At 37.4% G+C, this 20,942-nt stretch overlaps 1 protein-coding gene across 1 annotated transcript in view; it reads left to right on the top strand.

Annotated features, from left to right (window-relative positions):
* Positions 1-12,426, top strand: part of LOC115029053 (uncharacterized) — a 33,762-nt gene extending 21,336 nt beyond the window's left edge. The window contains 5 exon segments of the mRNA XM_029471263.2: positions 2,937-3,734; positions 5,098-5,308; positions 5,531-5,657; positions 6,457-7,923; positions 7,926-12,426. Coding sequence (XP_029327123.2) covers positions 5,231-5,308; positions 5,531-5,657; positions 6,457-7,923; positions 7,926-8,017 — 1,764 coding nt within the window. The 5' untranslated portion in view covers positions 2,937-3,734; positions 5,098-5,230 and the 3' untranslated portion in view covers positions 8,018-12,426.
* The last annotated feature ends 8,516 nt before the right edge of the window (positions 12,427-20,942 follow it).

Raw genomic sequence — 20,942 nt, forward strand, 5'->3', positions numbered from 1 at the left:
TAACTATAAATATTATTCTATTGACACATTAAGCATGAACAGTCATAAAAGGTTTGTATATTGGAGAAGGACTTTATGAATATAAAGACTGACAAGTGTTTTAATTTGTATTCAAACATCAAAGTCCAATAATAAACCCACTCCAGACAACAGTGCACAAAAGAAGAGACTGATAACTACTTTGATACTAAGTACAACTTATGATAAAAACAAATCTATATTGGAAAAAAAACCTACCAATGCAGGAAATTCAACAACAATGGACTGCCTTCCAGAGAGAACGTGACAGGGATAAGCTCCCAGCCTTCTCCAAAGCTGAAAGCCAACTACAATTAAATGTTTTCCTTTATGAGATGAGTAGTGGTCATGGAGTCTCTTCACATATACTCTTCTTTTAGCTGCCTATGAGACAGTCTTCTGTTTGCCTTCAGAACAAGATGTAGAACTCTCAGCTCCTCCAGCACCATGCCTGGCTGGATGCTGTTATGCTTCCTGCCATGATGATAATGGACTAAACCTTTGAACCTATATGACTACACCTATTAAATATCCTTTATAAAAGTTGCCTTGTTCTTGGCGTCTTTTCACAGCAATGAAAACCCTGAGTCATACATGTACCAGTGCATCAGTCATAGATTTCCTTCTTGAGCTTATAATTTTTCCAGTCATTGACTTTTGGCCAGCTTCCAATGCAAGCTATGGATTTCCTTTGTGGGATGACCTCAGTTAAACCAGAAATGCTTCAGTTACTTACAAAATAGTCTTGGAACTATTGTGTTGGTGGACACGCCTTACCTAATAGGTTGATTTTGCAGCAATAGGTGTCAGCATCTATGGACATCCAATGTTGATTCTTTTTGTGCAGTAGCCTTTCGATTAGTTAGAATGCTATACTAGCATCTCCAAGACATTTTTAGACAAAACATAGCTGCTGACTTCTCAGCATATTCCCTAGGGATGTATAAAACCAAGTGATTCAACCAAGTCTTCAAATTTTGTAATCACAGTTTTAGGATGTTGGCTACTATCTTGATTATGCTGAGGTGTGTTCCTTCTGTTCTCATATTCCTCAGCACTTTCACAGTGAGCCTATGTGATAATTGCCCAAGGCCTTTCATGGATATGTTGACATGGTTATGTGTCTCACTCACTGACTGTATAATTTGTGCTTGAGTTCCCTGGTTTGCAGGTTTTGAAACAGTCTTGCATCCTTGACATGAAATCAACTTGAGTTCCCTTTCTATATCCATTAGAGAGAATCTCTTTGTCAATATACATCTTTGCAACTGGTCTATAATTGTTTTCTTTGTAAATAATTTTTTGCTTATCTACTTTCTGTATCAAGGTAAAGCCAGATTTCTGTTTGTCTACCTAATATGCCTTTCCATTCTGTATTCTGCAGTATTCACTTTGCAAGATTATTACAGGTTTTTCTAAAAGAATTGAAGAATTCATTGCTGAGTATGTCCAATCCTTAGACACTGTCAGTGGAAATACTGTGTCAGCACTTCTTCACTGCTTGGCCTAGTTTTATAGCATAATTGTTTGGTTTTCACTTGTTTCTTGGAAATCATCTTTTCATTTTCAATTGTCAATAATTATGTATGACTTTTGTCACCCATCTTCTATTTTCCATTGTCATAATAAACTACTGGGTTAGTGGCATAGAAAGAGACTATCCAAGTATCAGTTAAATGTCTGGAAAATTATCTGACATGAGAGAAATATACATCAATATAATACATAAAAAGAGTTGCATGTATACTAATATCATGGTTATGACAACATTGTGTAGTAATAGTATTTCAACACTCAGAATGAGTCCTTGTTTTTGAGACATGCATAAACATATGTATATATGTATGTATATATTCATATATTTTTATTGTAGTCTGTGAGCATATATAGATATATAGATATATAGATATGTATATGTATATATATATATATATATATATATGACATGAGTCCCATGTTGCACATTCTTCCTTTCATTGGAACTACAAGGGTTATTATCTTAGAGGAAGTCCATAACAGCCAGGGACTGAAGGATCTCACTGGAGTCATATTTATTACTTATTTGGAACCTGAGAACTTCCTGAAATAATACCAAGAGACAGACATATGCATGTTCAGTAAGATGTTTCCAATGGTGATAGGATTTTGACAGATTTGATGTAATGAGTGAATCATTCCAAGGGCATACTCTGAGATGATTCACTTTATATCTATGCACAACCTTTTATGTTTAGCAGCCATCAGAGAAGTTCTACCATGCCCAACTCTTGATGACTTTGCCTTGACATTACCTAGAACAGTTATTCTCAACTTGTGGGTCATGATCTCTTGTGGGTCAATTGACCCTTTTACAGGGATCCCCTAACAGTACTATAAAACATATTTCTGATGGTTTTAGGAACTCTTGTATCGGTCTGCAGGTGGGTCTGCCACATCAACTTATTTGATCCTGCTACTGTTTTGAAAGGTTATAGAATTAAAAATGTGGAGAACCATTTAGAACAATTAGCATAAGGACATCCCATTCAAAGACAGATATTGGATTCTAGTGTGATGGCTAATGAAACTCTATTTACTTTTAGGCATCCATCTTAGTGCCCACCAGCTATTTGTCCCTGATTCTGGTCTTTGAATGATAAGTTCCCAATAATAACCCTGAGTACTAGTGTTTTGCAACAAGTATACATATGTTTTGAGCCTGTTACCCACTGAGGTATGAAAAAGGCCTGAGACTGTAGTCATTTTCCTTGCCATATTAAATATATTGTTTCATGCTCTTTTGTCTGTAAGAATTTTGACAAGTTTTCTGGTATTATTTTCATTTTTGTGTCTTTTCATATGGATTAGCATTGTCTATAATGGAGTTATATTAATTTTGGCTTTTAATTTTTGAAACCTTGTTGTGAAATTTCAATAAGGATTCCAGTCTATATTCCTGAGTCAGAAACTTAAAGAAGAACAAGAAAAAAGATGAATGCTTCTCTGGTAAGTACTCCCCCAGTCAGTGTCCTGTCCACATTTCTTTGAAAATTACTTTTATTATTTAAACCATTCAAGACTTTAGTTCTCTCGCTCTGGCAAACCTATCTAAAGTGTTTTCTGTGATTTATCTTTGTTCTCCTCCAATAATAAAAATTAAGTCTTTTCATCTTTTACTTATATGGAATAAGCGCAGCCTTGTCCCATTGTATTTTCACTGGATTTAACACTGTGAGGACATACATTTACAAAGACTGAAGACCTGTAGTTCTGAAAGAGAATAAATGTATTGTAAATGATGTTCAAAGAGTGTATTGATCACTAATTTCTACATTGGATGGACTTGTGTCCTTTAATATTAATGAGAAAGTACAGTTTCATGTGCCACATAAAGTATATTTCAGGATTAGTTAAGTTTCCAGAAACTACCTTGTGACTGTGGATTTGCACAGATCTAGACACTGATATCACTGAGCAATACAGGAAGAGCAGAAATTATGGAAAAGTAGAATTAGAATACACTCACTATTTTGAATCCGAATAGTAAATATATCAGTTCACTAGTGGCAGAGATGATGTAAGGAATATGTGGCTTTCTTTTCGTATAAAACATATGTGTTTCAGAGGAGATGCAGATTACAGTATTCTGGTATATCTTTTTGGCATTTTATGTCTCATCGTGATCATTGGCGTTCACACATGAAATCATAGAAGAGATTCTGCCCAGTCTCAGGATGGTGAGTTTGTCGATGAACAGATGAGTATTTGCTTTTTCTTTTGTTTCATTTCATTTTTTAGAAATATTGTAAACACAACTATCTCTACATTTGTGTGTAGCAACACGTGGAATGTATTAGTAAGAACTTCCTGGAGAGTATTACCTTGGTACCAAAGCCACCAAATTTCCCCCTTCATTTGTTCTCTTCTATTATTTACCATGAAGAATGTTCCATCCACACTGTTTTTCCTCTACCCCAAGCTATGTATTATGTGGGTTAAAAACTCTGAAATGTTGAGGACTTGTTTCCTGACAATAATTTTTTTCAATATGTAAGTGTTAATTTGCATAGTTTTGTACTCTGAATGATACATTTTGCCTCTGAATCCCTAAGTGCAGCATTAAGTCTTTGGAAATGAAATCAGGCATGGTAATCAGCTGCAATGGGTGTAGAAAGAAAAGAAAAGAACAGAAAGTTAAAATTGTAAGATTCAGATTTTCAGTTAACTCAACCTCATAAACAATAGTGTTTTAAAATTTCCTGAAGAATTACTATAATTCCCTCTCAATTTAAAAAGTCAACTTGGTCTAAGAAAATGGTTCTACTTCATCTGAATGCACCATCTCTTACACCATTTGCAGATACATATCCAATTATTCTGAAGTGAAAGACCACATGAAATTTATGAAATCGTTATTATATATATTATATATGTCAACTCTGAGAAAACTAAATAATTTAAATGCTAGTAGGCTTTCTTCTATTTACTTTATGGTTTTAAATATACTCTCATAAAATAACCTTTACAAAGAACTTGATTCTGTATGTCATTTGAAATGAGGAATGTGTTCTCTGCTAATATACTTCTTTTATGTTTAAAGAAAAAACTGTGATTCTTAAATCATCCAACAGTTCTGCATTTTATATTCAAACTTTTTGTTATAGAAAAGGTACTGCATTGTACTTAGGCCTTAGGAAGTCAGCTGAGGATTTTAGGATTGTGTCAAGTGAGTCTCAGCTGCAGACAGGATTTATATAGTGTCCATAGTTCAGCAAGGCTGAAAGTTGTAATATTTAGAAGCCCAGTGTTACTCATTGTAACTTCACCATATGTGATATGACACTGGGATTCTATTTGATAGCAGCCCATACTTTACAAAGGTACATTCCTGCAACTGTGCCTCAAATGTGTATGTTGTATCCTGTAAAGATTTACTGACTATGATTCTATTATGTCATCCTGTTTCAGAGACATAGAAAATACAATAAAGAATAGGACTATCTTAGATAGGATCTTTTCATACAATTAAATTTCAGTTTTCTTTTATTTATGTTGGTACATTTCCCTGAATGTATGCATGTGTGCTGTGTATTCCTCCAGCCTGTAGAGCTCAGAAGAGATCATTGGATTTCAAAAATTGGAATGAAAAATCTGTTGTGAAGTTTCAGGCAGGATCTGGGAAACAACTTTGGATTATAGACTCTAAACTGCAGACACATTTTCAAATAATGTGATGATGGCAAGTCCTTCATCTGCTGATAAAGTCTTAGAAAACATCAGAAAATTCATGAAGAGGAGAGACCTTATAAATGTAAGCAATATAGTATGTAATTGTATACATTGTATTTACAAAAGCAGCAGTCCTTACCTTTGGACGCATTTTCTACAGCACTTCTAAAAGACATTTGTCCTTGACTTTTTGCCATATTTCATCTTTGTCAGAAAATATCTCATATCCTTAGGGCTTTTTTTTTAACCTAGGAAAACACTTTTGTCTGGCACTATATGATAAACAGATAGTTTTTGATTATAGGGTCTGTTAACCTTCAAGGATGTGGCTGTGGACTTCTCAGAGGAGGAATGGGAATGTCTTGACCATGCTCAGAGGAGATTGTACTTGAATGTGACACTGGAGAATTACAGAAATCTATTTTTTGTGGGTAAGAATACTCTTCATGTAGAATTCCTGCGTCATTCTTTAAATTTTCCAATTGTGCGTTTACATAAACTTTCTGTCTAGAGACTCCCCAAATAAGGGAAATTCTGGTTACCAACATAAATTTTTCATTGTTTTTCCTTTACATTTCTTTCCATTCTTTGGAAGAGGAACCAGTGTTATATTCTGTGTGCTCTTTCTAAACCTCTTATCTATTTTAATCAGCTGTTCCAATTGGTTAATTTTAATTTTACTCTTGCATTAAAGTCTTCACTTTATTATGAATTTTAAAATTGCAGAGGCTTTTAAGTAGAGGAATTGCTAGGGGTTGTGAGAATTTTGTTGTTATTTATTTACTTTTCAACATGTGATCTCTATAGTTAAGACTGACACAGTATGGTCTTTATATTGTGAATCCCATGCCAGTGTGGATTACATAATGAATTTCTAGCTGACCAAAGATACACAATGTTACTCTGCTATAAAACGTAAATAAGAGAATTGAGAAACATTGTTTATATAATTCTACAGAGAGCTCTTTTCTGTAATTTTCAATCACCCTTTCATCCTACCTTTTACAAAGTACAGTATTTAGGAATTATTAGTTTATTGCTGTACGCTGTCATTTCTGATAGATGAGGTTTCAGGGTCTTTAGATCATCCTTGTAATGGCTGTGAAACAAGAAAGGCCTTTCTTGAAAGCTTTATCCTTGATAATTAGTAATTCACATTAGTAAACATCAGCAAACATGGAACATTGTCTTACTTATCCATTAATCCCTGTCATCTGTACACTTTTTCAGAGAATCATCACATATGTCATAAATATGAGAATGTTCAAGACACACAGCATATTGTTGATGAGCATGTGAATATCCATGAGAAGTCTTATAAATGTCATAAGCTTGGCAAAATCATTCATAAATCCAATGAATGTACACTTTATAAAACTAACCTTGAGGATACATCTATTAAATCATCAAAACTAAACAGACATGAAACCGGAAACACCAGAGAACCTTGCCAATCTAAAAACTGTATAAACTGTTTAAATTTGTGTTCTGGCATTAATTTAAATCAAGCAATTCACATAGGAAAGAAAAAACACAATGATACAGCAATTGATAAGGTTTTTCACTCTAAACAAAAGCTCATGCTGAAACAAACCAATAGTGGAAAGAAACCTTACAAATGTAGAGAATGTGACAAATGCTTCACCAAGAAATGTGATCTTGGTATTCATCAGAGAATTCACACAGGGGAGAAACCTTACAAATGTAGTGAATGTATTAAATCTTTTACCCAGAAATGCAATCTTAGAAGACATCAGAGACTTCATACAGGAGAGAAACCTTACAAATGTAGTGAATGTGACCAATGCTTTACCCACCAGTGTAGTCTTGTTATTCATCAGAGAATTCATACAGGAGAGAAAGCTTACAAATGTAGTGAATGTGACAAATGCTTTACTCGCAAAAGTGACCTTAGAAGTCATCAGAGAATTCACACAGGAGAGAAACCTTATAAATGTAGTAAATGTGACAAACATTTTACCACTAAAGGTGAACTTAAAAGTCATCAGAGAATTCATATAGGAGAGAAACCTTACAAATGTAGTGAATGTGGGAAATATTTTACCCAAAAAGGGAGTCTTATTATTCATCAGAGAATTCATACAGGAGAGAAACCTTACAAATGTAGTGAATGTGACAAATGCTTTACCCAAAAATGCAGTCTTATTTTTCATCAGAGAATTCATACAGGAGAGAATCCTCATAAATGTAGTGAATGTGACAAATGCTTTACCCTCAAAAGTGATCTTAGAGTTCATCAGAGAATTCACACAGGAGAGAAACCTTACAAATGTAATGAATGTGACACGTCTTTTATCAAGAAATCCAATCTTAGAAGACATCAGAGAATTCATACAGGAGAGAAACCTTACAAATGTAACGAATGTGAAAAATCCTTTACCCACAAATGCAGTCTTAGTATTCATCAGAGAAGTCATACGGGAGAAAGACCTTTCAAGTGTAGTGAATGTGACAAACGCTTTACCAACAAAGGCTACCTTGTAAGTCATCAGAGGAATCATACAGGAGAGAAACCTTACAAATGTGATGAATGTGACAAATGCTTTACCCACAAATGCAGTCTTAGTATTCATCAGAGATCTCATACAGAAGAGAAGCCTTACATATGTAGTGAATGTGGTAAATTCTTTAGCCACAAAAGTAGTCTTCACACTCATCAGAGAATACATACAGTAAATTTACAAATGAAGTGAATGAGACAAATTCTATACCAAGAATATACCAGAGCATACATATTGGAGAGAAACCTCACAAACTTAATGTAAGATGAAAGGTCTTTACCTGTATTGCAGGTCCAAGAAAATATCTGAACATTTATAGTGGGAAAAAGTTTCCAACAGACAAAAAAAATGACATGTGATTTATCCAAGCAATATTCTTTGCAATACTTGAGGCTCCACACAGAGAATTATCATGAAAACAAGAAACTTGTGAAAGTCTTTATGTTCAAATCTTACAAGCTATGCTGAGAGAAACACTGAAAATGTGACACTGAATGAAATTTTTCATTGTAACTCTTTAATTGTTTACCCTCAAATATTTCATAATGAAGACAAAATAAGAAAGCCCAAAGAACGTGGACTTGTGTAACAGTTTCATGGATACTGAACTAATCCATTACAAAGGGAAACTGATTAAGGTGGATAATAACACCTCTCAAAATAAGTAATAAAGCCAATACCATTCTGTATATTTATCTCAAATGGAAAAACTCAGATATGTTATTGTAGACTGCTGTCTGTATGCAGGAGAGGTCAGGCAAGAGATAAGACTAGACCCTGTGATTTGGCAGTGGAAAAGGAAGGTGGACTGAGAGTTCTAGAGTGGGGACAGAGATGGACAGGGAGGGAGAGGGGAGGACAGAGATGAAGAGACAAGATGCAGCTTATCAGAGAGGAAGATGAACCTGATCCACATGGCTTGAAAGTGTTACAGGTAGCTATGGATATCATAGAAGAGCTATAGAATAATATAGGCAATTTGCTCCATCTAGGAGTGTAGCTTGTATATATATCAAATGAGTTTTGAGTTCTTTGTGTGTGGGCATTTGGTGGGGTTGAGAATTTATTGATAAATCTGAGTGATAAATAACAAGCCTTTAGTGTTTTGACTTTATTGGGTTATGGGGATTTGTGACAGCTAGCGACAGAGGGCAGGTGGCTGGGAAGATACAAGCATTTCAGAGGCAGGTGGACCAAAACAGGGATGACTGCAACTTACAGCTCCCAACAAGGGAGGGGAGACTGCATTACTGGAGTATAGCCGGCATTAGCATGGATTGTTTTTTAATAATTATATTCTACAGATGGTGATCCACGTGGGAGGTGAGAATCTACTATTAATTTAGGAATTCTCAGATTGATCACCCAGGGAAGCCCATCTTGAAGGAGGGGAGAGGTGGTTTCTCAGCGAGAGGAGGAGTCACATGGTGGCTCAAGCACTGAACCTTAAACAAACTTGGGGCAGACTTGGTTCACAGGCTCTGAGGTCCCCTGCTGTGAAAAGAGACAAGATGACTGCTCTGAGACAGAAAGCCAGAGAGTTAAAGATGCCTGCTTCCTAGAAGCAGGTAATCGTAGGAAATAAGTTTAAAGTTTGGTTTATTTGTTTTTAAAGCTAGATAAAAATACAGATTTTGCCCATATCACGTGTGGAATTCCGCATGTGGTTCGGAAGTAGTACAGGGAAAAATATATTGGCTCCAGGCAGAGAGCAAATTGGTTGAAACTGTCTGCTTCCTCGAGGCTGATATTCGTAGAAGTGTGATTTATTTACTTCAAATATGGTATAATAAAGTCTGCAGGAAAACTCATTCTTCAAATGTGGGCTCTGTGGGGTTTTTTGGGTTATATATCCTGACACAACAAATTAAGGAAAAGGCCTGAGAATAGGTTTATACAGCAAGCAAAAATGTTTCTTAGGATAATAGAGAGATTGCATGAAAACAAATGTTTTAAGGAAGCTTTAAAGTCATTCAAGGTAACTCATATTCTTTGAACGTGGGCTCCACGGGAATTTTGGCTTAATATGATTTTGAGTTTTGTGGTTGTTTTATTACTCCTCAGAGAGAGTGGTCAAGCTAAAAGTTTTCCTGGTTCCTGGCTAAAGGGCAAGGTGATTGATTTGGGAGAAAGGCGTTGTCTTTGTGTTTTAGAAAAGGTGATTAGACTCTACATACCTTCCAGAGTTATAAGCATCAGATATGATAGAGGGAGGCCCACTGAAGAACTAGATTCAAGAGAATCAAACAAAAAATTTAAACATTCGTTGTGCCATCCTTCACATGGCACAAATGAAGACTTATGATTGGTTATTATTAAAATTGGCTCATAAAAAGACTGTATTTCACATGCTCAAATTGCAGAATTTCATTCTACCTAGTCTGTACATCCTAAAGCAACCGATACAGATATCTTGATGATACTTAAATTTTGTTTTGAGATTTGTATATTGCAGAAGGTACAACTTTGGTGAGATTCATCATCAGACATGGTGGACTAACCTGTTTGACCTCCTGATGTCATGGATTTTCAGGTGGATCCAGTCAGAATGCAGACATCAGAGACTAATAACAGTTGTTGGTATGGCATTCTTAAGGCCCGACCAACTCCCCCATTTTCCCTATCCTTCCCCTGCTCTTTAATGATATCTTAATATCCATATTCAGCGGGAAATAGTTATGAAGAGTTGTCATCCCAATTCCCTTGGCTTGGGTGTCTGGAGGTGGTTATTCTAAGGTTGTCTTTCTGGAGAATTTAGAGATAATCATAATTTAACTGGGAGGAAATAGCTAGAATTGATTGTGTAGCCATTACCTCATTTGGTAAAAATCTTTATAATTGTGACTAAGTTGAGGTTATAATTTCTTACATTGGTACAGAATTTATTTTGATACAGAATTAAGGTTTTCATTGGTATAAATCTCTCCTATTGATATATAAATGTTAAGACTATAATGCTTAGACTTAGCCCTTTTATAATTGCCTTTACAAACTGATTTTAGATGATTAAGCATACAAGCTAAGGGCCAGATAGCAAATTCATAGCTCTGAGTTAATTGTTAGGGTGTTTTCAAGATATTTTAATTAGAAATAGCTGAGAGTAGTTAAAGGACAACAATCCACATTACTTTGCATAGATATAGTTTTCAATAATGTCAGAAATCCACAGAATGTGACATTTAATGTTATTTAATCATTTGTTGTTGAGACATATCTGCTTGTGACAGCATGCCATTCTTGGTTTCAAAGAAGAAACTGAGCATCTATGTGAGGTTGTACATTGTGGCAAGGTAGCCACTGGTCATAAATTGCCTATTCATCTACAGACAAATTACTGTCCAAAAAGGGGCACACTATATGGAATAGTCGACTGATTATCTTTGCCAAGACAGGATAAACCAATCCTTCATAATTCTGCATTCCAAAGGTCTATCAGATGACCCTGCGCCAAACAGCCATAATTTGATGCTCCAATGTGTTGAAAAACAGAATTGTATAGGAAGGCAGTGGTCTCTACTGTTTATTTCAGTTTTTGAAGCTGTGTTAGGCTTCCTATATTTTCAGGTAAATATTTTGTCACTCTCAGAATTCTGGCAGGATTGAAGACTGATTGTAGTCTCATGGCCAACCCAAGCTGTTTAGCACTGAGAAAGATGATATAGACTTGTGAGGATGGTTTTTAGATAGTATACAAGCTAAACCAGGACACAAAGGTGTGGAATTATAAGCCTTTTTAAGTTAGGATAAATAGATGGCAGAGTGCTTTATTTAGTTGACAAAAATGATGGACTGGGCATTAGGTGTGTCATATACTTCATAAATTAGAGGGTGGTAATAGTTGTGCTCAATTTTTATTTGTGAGAAAAGAGCCACTTAATTGGACAGAAAGGGGGGAATTGTAGACTGCTGTCTGTATGCAGAGGAGGGCAGGCAAGATAAGGCTAGAGCATTGAAGAGACTTGGCAGTAGAAAAGGAAGGCAGGCTGAGAGTTTTAGAGTGGGGCAGAGATATAAAAGGAGGGAGAAGGGAGGACAGAGATGAAGAGACAAGATGCAGCTTATCAGAGAGGAAGATGAACCTGATCCACATGGCTTGAAAGCGTCACAGGTAGCTATGGATATCATAGAAGAGCTATAGAATAATATAGGCAATTTGCTCCATCTAGGAGTGTAGCTTGTATATATATCAAGTGAGTTTTGAGTTCTTTGTGTGTGGGCATTTGGTGGGGTTGAGAATTTATTGATATAAATCTGAGTGGTAAATACCGAGCCTCTGCTGTTTTGACTTTATTGGGTTATGAGGATTTGTGACAGCTAGCCACAGAAGGCAGATGGCTGGAAAGATACAAGCATTTCAGAGGCAGGTGAACCTAAACAGGGAAGACTGTGACTTACGGCTCCCAGGGAGACTGTGACTGGAGCATAGCCAGCATTAGCATGGATTGTTTTTTAATAATTACACACAACATATTGTACTTCTTGAAAATGGATTTGATAATTTGAACCACCAAGATAGGATGTTCTTTATCCTGTAAATATGCCTCCAGATATGCAGTTTCCTAATAATGTCCAGGATTCACATCTTGTGCCATATGATGTTTTCACATTTCAGAATTTCTACTTTCTTTAAAACTCTTTGGCTCTAGTCAACAACTCCTTGTCCATAGTCCTGTATATAACTCCAATAAAGCTCACTATTTCAACAAACTGGAATTGATTGCTTTCTGTTTCCACTTGGGATAGGTGTGTGTGTGTGTGTGTGTGTGTGTGTGTGTGTGTGTGTGTGTGTGTGTGTGTAGAATAATTAATCATCTCGTAGAAAATGTCCCTCTCATGTGGGTTGCTTAGTACCATAGGAAAACATCTATTTCCAGTGGTCTTAGGACTGAAACACCATTCCTTTGTATCCAGGTTGAGTCTGCCTCCATTAGAATACTTTGAATTATGTGATGCTGCTATTGCACTAAGAACATTTGAATCATTGTATTAGAGAGACTGCATTTGTATTAACTAAAAGAGGGAAGATTGTGTTTAATGTTCCAGGCTTACTTCCATTATAGTACTAGGTTAATTAAAATGGCTCCATACAAACAGAAGGTAGAGTATTTGCGAGCCTGAGAGATCAGGCTGTTCTCTTTCTTGAAATCAAGAATGGATGAGAGAAATGTCCACCAAAGAATAAATGAAAATATGGCTATAAAGTTGTCAGTGACAGACATTATCCACAGGGTTGTGTCCCTGCATGGCTCTTAACTCATACTAAAACCCTTTATTCAACCAAACTTCAATAACCCTCAAAGCAGTGGTACCTATACTACATATCATTGTGGTATCCTCCTGTTCTGTTGTACCTTAACACTCCACTCTATATACCCCAAGGAATAAATTTCATTTGAGTTATGTTTGTTAATTTACAGAACAGTAATACTATGCATATACTAGAACATTCATCCTGGAAAAAATCCTCAGTAATTGCCTTTACTAAGGTATTGTCTTCATCTTAATATCATGTGTGAGTCCATCTTTACAAATAATGAGACTGAAGTTTTAATGAACTAGCCTATGAACAATAGATGAGGTACATGTTTATGTACAGTTTAGAAATCCCTAAAGTGTTCCGGAAAATCATTTTGAAGTAGTGAAAAAAAGAGGAGAAAGTCTTTACTCCAAGCCAAAGCATTATATTTGAACATTGATACTAAATTCAGAAAGATTTAGAAAATTTACACTGTAGACAAAGTGGTATGTTACAGTGAATAAATCCATATCATTACATAATTTGACACTGATTTAAAAAATTACAAAAGTCATTTAACTCATGAGAAATCACTGGGTAAGAGTATTATGTTGCCCTCAGTATTGAGAGTTTATTAAAACATTAAAACATGATCTCCCAGCACTTGGGAGGCAGAGGCAGGCAGATTTCTGAGTTCAAGGCCAGCCTGCTCTACAAAGTGAGTTCCAGTACAGCCAGGGCTATACAGAGAAACCCTGTCTCAAAAACAAAAACAAACAAACAAACAAAATCTCATGTTTTAGTAGCATCTTGAATACACAGAGACCCCTTCTTTCTAATGATAACAAAACAATTCTATGAGTTTCTGCATCTGGGATATTGAAGTTCACACGAGACAGTTGAAACTTTGGTGTCTGGAATGACACTTAACAACCTGGAAATTGCAACCAGCTGGACAGTCTCGGGTCATTCCAACTTTACATATTCAATGGATCTATGCCCCACTACTTGATGACCTTAAGATCATTATCACAAATCATCATAGATTTCAAGCATCATGGTAAGTTTCAAAGGTGCACAATGAAAGACATCTGACTTGGTGTCCTCCACACAATATTCTTATTTTGTAACCACTGATACACATACTCATTTATGGTGCAGCAAGCATGATGAGGATCCACAAATGTGTTGAGTTATGTGGAAGAGGTCATGTGCAGACTGGGAAAGATTAAATTCAATGGGACAGAGACAATCAACATATCTGAGGATGGATGGCCAATTAAAGGGAGTCTCTGAAATTGGAACATTCAGGCATATTTGTGGAAGAGCATAATAAAAGTCAGATTACAGTAGCCTGATGAGTATTCCTAGAGGAACTTCCAATTGCTACATTTATAGGAACCCACCAGGATTTACACTGTACCTTGCAAGTGATAGGGAAGCTGCAGATCTTCCTGTGGGACAGCCTGGGGAAGGGAGGCATTCAGAGTAGGTAGGAGGTGGCATTACTTGGTTGGAACAGTTTTGTGATAGATGAAATCAGAATAGTGATTGAGGGCCTGAAAGCTCCTTTATCTGAGCAATCTGGAAGCCACTTGGTATAGAACCAGCAGTAGAGGACACTAGTTTGGATCTCACAGTGATGTGAAAACTTTCATCTGCAGTTGTTGTGTGTGTTGACCTTGGGGCAATTATCAGTCACCAGAGTAGTAAAGGGAACCACAATGCAAAGGCCATGGTAACTCCCAAGTCAAAGTAGCTGCTGGGCAATGTGACAGACAGGAATGAGGCCAAAATGAGATTGGTTTCTTCACCCAGGAGAGCAAACCAGTGAGAGAACAGATTGTTGAAACCAACCATGATAATCACCGTGAACCATCAGTGTTTGTTTTGTTTAAGGTTCTTTTGTGGTTTCTTTGTTTGTTTGGTTGGTTGGTTTTGTTTTTAACTTTATTTAAATAAGTATATTTGCTTTATATCCTAATTCCTGACCCCCTCTTTGTCACCCTGTACCACCTTCCCCTTCTGTAAGCAGGTAGGGACCCTTCTGGTTAGTCCCCCTACCCTGGAACTTCAAGTCTCTGCCAGGCTAGGTGCTTCCTCTGCCACTGAGGCCAGATATGGCAGCCCAGCCAGAAGAACATACCCCATGTGCAAGCAACAGCTTTTGTGATATCCTGCATTCCAGTTGTTCAGGAAGTATATGAAGAACAATATACACATCTGCTTCATACATTAGGCCTAGGTCCAACCTGTGTACATTTATTTTTGGTTCAGACTGAGAGCCTCAAGGGTCCAGGATAGTTGATCTGTTTAATCTTACTTGGAATAAAAAAGTTATGAGAGGATGGTGGTAACTGGGAGGAAGGGTGATATGTAGGGGTGATGGGTAGTTTAGGATCAGGTGTGGGCAGGAGATATGGCTAAATGGCCATGTAAATGAATAGAAATCTCCAACTGATAGGGTCATGAAGTAGGGGGCATCTCCAGGACAAGACAGAGACCTGGGATAAGGGAGTCACCTAAGAATCAATGGAGGTGATCCTTAGCTATGACTCACTTTATTGGAGATATGAAGAGGACACCTTCAGTATCCAGGCAGGAACCCCAGTGGAGCTATCGAGACACCAACACATGTAAAAATTTTTCAAACCAAATTTTATCCTGTCTACAAGAAATTTAGGCATGGTGAAAGGAGCCGAGACCGATTGAATGGTAAACCACTATCCAGCTCAAATTTAGACCCATGCCATGGGCAAGAAACAATCCTAACAATATTTATGATATTCTGTTAGGCTTGCAGACAGGTCCAAGTTGTTCTTTTGTTTGTTTGTTTGTTTAGATCTATTTATTTATTTATTTATTTATTTATTTATTTAATTTTTTATTTATTCTATGTAAGTACACTGTAGCTGTCTTCAGACACCCCAGAAGAGGGAGTCAGATCTCATTATGGATGGTTGTGAGCCACCATGTGGTTGCTGGGATTTGAACTCAGGACCTTCGGAAGAGCAGTCGGGTGCTCTTACCCGCTGAGCCATCTCACCAGTCCCCCAAGTTGTTCTTGAGCAGCTCCACCAAGCAGCTGACTCAGACAGATACAGCCACAGCCAAACTGGATGAAGCTTGGGGAATTTTGGAAGAATAGGAGTAAGGATTTCAGGCCTAAAGAGGATAGGAACTCCACAGGAAGTCTAACAGTGTCAACTAACCTGGACATGTAGGCCTCTCAGAGTCTGAACCACTAACCAAAGTACATACATACATAGGCTAGAACTAGGCCTCCTACCACATATGTAGCAGATGTTTATCTTGGTCTTTATGTGGGTCCTGAACAATTGGATTCCATTCCCCCCAATAAAATGACATAGGGTAAAAGAATGGATGTGAAAACAGGAGCCCATGTCTCTTGAACAAGAGGGGAATATGAACGCTGTGCCACAAGGCTATGCTTCCAATGTCAAGGAATTACTGCAAATTAACAGCAAGTAAGCTTTTATGTGAGTTCAGGACATCCCTAAAGGTCAGTTATCCACCACTGTATAAGACCTGTTGAAAAAATGCCAGTTCAGGCCTTTAATCCAACACTCAGAGGCAGAGGCAGGTGGATCTTTGAGTTAGAGGTCAGATCTCAGCTTTATCTACATAGCAGGCTCAGGCCAGCTGTGGCTCTATAATGAGACCATGCTCAAAAATAAAATAACTAATTATTATAGTTAGTTTTTCATTGAAAGATACTTCATATAGGAGGCTTGTTTTCAGGTGCTTTAGAGAATGTGGAGTTGGAGAGATGGCTCTGCAGGTAAAGGTTTGTCAGCAAGCTTGATGACCTGAGTTTAAATCTCTAGAATCCACAAGAAGGAAGAGAATCTGGACCCCTCATATGTGCTAAGACATACAGAGAAATGAAATACAAAATCTTAAAAAACTAGTAGTGTATTTCAGAATTAAAAAATAAAATTTTAAGTCCTTTTATTTTTCAGAAATTTAAAGTTGCTTGGTTTGAATAATTGTATATCAGTAAGAATTTAAGATTGTTTCATTTGAATTACTGTATACTGAGAAGAATTTAAGTTTGTTTTGTTTTTATTTCACATTAATAGAAATTAAAGGGTTTTTAAATTTTGTATGCTGATAAGAACTAAAGGTTGTTTTGTTTGAATTATTGTATGTTAATAGAAATCTAAGGTTGTTTTGTTAGACTATATTGTACATTAACTGTTTATTTAAAGAATGATATGATGTTCAAATTTTATGGTTCTTATATTCATTTTGATTGCATATAGATTGTAAATATTAGGGGGAAAGATGTTTTTTAAATAAGGGAAATATGAAGTGGAAATTTCTAAATATGTCAGGTGATACAGATTGATATGGTGTTTAGGTTATACAAACTTAGTTGGTGATGCCAATTCATGTGGCTTTTTGATGAGGCAAGACCTGAGGGAGTTGTATGATGTTTGGAGTAAGTATAAATAGGACTCATCTGACAGTGCTAGCACACTTACACATCTAGCATTGCAACACTTGGTTGGTCTTGAGTATTCATCATCACTGACCGTCACTCGGTTGAGAGAAGCACACTAGAGAACTCCTGGCATCCTGACTGAACACAGTCACTGCCACTGACTCAGAAGACAGCTGGCAGCTTCTTCTAGTCACTGCTGTTGATTCATGCTTGGTATTCTGACACTACTGAACTGGAATGTTTAGCTACCATAACCAATGGATATTGAAATTGCCCCCAAATAATTGCTTCTAAACAAATCTACATCTATTTATCCTATTTACTATCTTACCTACTTTTGGATACTGGGCTACAAGGTGGGTGGAAACATTTAAGAACCCTTATTAAAAGTGGGTTTTACAAAAATCTAAGCCTACATGCACCAGAGATGAATAGATTTCAGGTGTCAACAAATCCATAAGCATGTGATAACTCCTGTAATATTGAATGCCAAAGAGGGGAACAATACTACAATCAGTATCTCTTCACATAAACATCAATTTTATAATAAGAGCAAGCCATATTCCTTCAGGTGCCTGTACACTCTAAATAGTTAAATGTTTACTATTAGGATTCAAGTCAGTTAATCTTTAAGTATACTTCTTAAATGGATCCGTGATGTCAGCAAAAAGTTCATGATTCCATGTCCACTAAATGAACCTGGTTCTGGAAGGTCATCCCTGAAATGTAACCTGTGTGGTAAAGTAGGCCTTCTTTCCTCTTGAATATATAAGGACTCAAGACCATCCTCTCTAGCAACTGGGAATCAATATATTCTTGTATTATCTCCTATAAAGAAAGAAATTCAGAAATTCAGGTCTTAGGTTCATGAATATTTGCCTTCACAGAATGCTACAATTGAGTCAAAGTTGTGCTACATTGGAAACAAGATTTAAAGACTTTTTCTTGATAATCGCAATGAAGAAATACATAGGAAGCAGTTTAGAAGATATCAACAGAAAGCAGAGAATTAAAGACCAAATGATTTCCAAATGAAACAATTTTCAAAGAATTTTGGACATAAAATTGCCTGGGTTGCATTTATCAGAGAAATAGGTAACTTTCACTGTTGCTCTATCAGAGTTTCTGTCTTAGGAACAATACCAGAACTCTACTTGATAGTTCACACCAAGGTGTCAAAACTATGAAACTAAAATTGATACAAGTCTGATAAGGGAAAAAAAAATCCTCATATAAACGCCCCAAACCCAAATAATAGCATATGACTTCCCATCATTCCCACATACAGTAAAGTATGGAAGGATATATTGAAAGTGGTGAAAGAAAGGACCTGACAACTATGTTACTGCATTAAGAACAACTGGCTCAAAATTTCATGAAGACAAAAGAGAGCGTGAAGAAAGTTATGAAATAACATGGACAATTTATGAGAGCATCCTGGCAGATCATAATTAGAGCAAAGTATATACAGAAGAATCAAAGAGAAATTATACTTGCAAAGAAAAATCACAGACAAGTTTCAAGGATGGAAGTAAACACAGATTTTTTTCCTAAGATACACAGAAACAGAATACAAGTTGATTTATGCAATAGATGCAAAAACTGTTTTTACACATAGAAACATATCAAATTATTTCACCACATATATAGGCTCAGTGAGAGAAAGAATATGACCATGTCAATTGATTCACCAAAAGCCTAAGGGAAAAATAATACCTTTTTCCGATATAAAAGCTCTCATTGGGAAAACAGAAAAAAAAAATCCCACCATAACAAAGATGAGACAAATAAATAAGTCTAACAGTTTACAAAATTAGAAAAGTGGAAAAAATTCCATGCCTAACAAATTCATGAGTGTCAACCCCGACAACACTAATGCAACAAAGAGGATGAATGAATGCCCCACTGGGGTTTCAGAGCAATTTTTAACAGTTACAATAAAAAATGTCACAAGAAATGCTTTCTCAAATATACTGCAACAATTCAAAACTTACAAATGTATCAGATGTGGTAGTATAATGTATTTAGTACTAGCACATAAGAATCAGGTGCAGGCTCTGAGAGGGAAGCTAGAATGATCTACATAGCATGTTTCAGTATTCAAGATCAGAAAGGGCAACATATTAAGACTTTTCATGTTAGTTTTAAATTATTCACTTTACATCTGCTCAATGTCCCATCACAGTATTTGCCAAAATTGACCATATAGTTGGTCACAAAGCAAGCCTCAACACATACACGAAAATTTAAATTATGCCTTGTGTCTCATCAGACAGACCACAATGGATTAAAGCTTGACGTCAACAGTAATAGAACCACTGGAAAGCGTACACTCTAGTGGAAACTGAACAACTCTCTACTCAATGGTTTCTGGGTCAGGGAAAAAATAAAGAAGTTAAAGACTTTCTGGTATTCAATAAAAATGTAGGCTCTACACTCGTCAGCTACCCACAACACCCGCCACAGGATACCCACAACACCCGCCACAGGATCTTAAGACTTCTGGTGCCGGGCGTGGTGGCGCACGCCTTTAATCCCAGCACTCGGGAGGCAGAGGCAGGCGGATTTCTGAGTTCGAGGCCAGCCTGGTCTACAAAGTGAGTGCCAGGACAGCCAGGGCTACACAGAGAAACCCTGTCTCGAAAAACCAAAAAAAAAAAAAAAAAAGATTTCTGGTGAGTAGAGCACAGCTTCTGCTCCAATCCAATTGCGCGGGACCTGAGACTGCATTAGTTAGGGAAGCAGAAACCGGCCTGAGTAGGGCCACAGGCCTCATCCAGCCGGATCAGCACCAGGGGAGCGGGAGCGCAGGGTTGCCTGACACCCGCCAGCTACCCACGACCCCCGCCTCAGGATTTTGGGACTGCTGGTGAGTGGAACACAGCTTCTGCTCCAGTCCAATCACACGGGAACTGAGACTGCTCTGGTTGGGGAGAGAGAAATCCGGCCTACATAGGGCCACAACCCTCTTCCGGTCAGAAAAGCACTGGGGCAGCTGGGGCGCAGGGTCTGCTGACACTCGCCAGCTACCCACAACACCCGCCACAGGATCTTAAGACTTCTAGTGAGTGGAGCACAGCTTCTGCTCCAATCCAATTGCGCGGGACCTGAGACTGCATTAGATAGGGAAGCAGAAACCGGCCTGAGTAGGACCACAGGCCTCATCCAGCCGGATCAACACCGGGGTAGCAGGAGCGCAGGGTTGCCTGACACCCGCCAGCTACCCACGACCCCCTCCGCAGGATTTTGGGACTGCTGGTGAGTGGAACACAGCTTCTGCTCCAATCCAATTGCGCGGGACCTGAGACTGCATTAGTTAGGGAAGCAGAAACCGGCCTGAGTAGGGCCACAGGCCTCATCCGGCCGGATCAGTGCTGGGGTAGCGGGAGCGCAGGGTTGCCTGACACCCGCCAGCTACCCACGACCCCCCGCCGCAGGATTTTGGGACTGCTGGTGAGTGGAACACATCTTCTGCTCCAGTCCAATCACA

This window comes from Mus caroli, unplaced genomic scaffold (genome assembly GCF_978045245.1).
Source record: "Mus caroli unplaced genomic scaffold, Mus_caroli_1 scaffold_18, whole genome shotgun sequence".
NCBI lineage: Eukaryota > Metazoa > Chordata > Mammalia > Rodentia > Muridae > Mus > Mus caroli.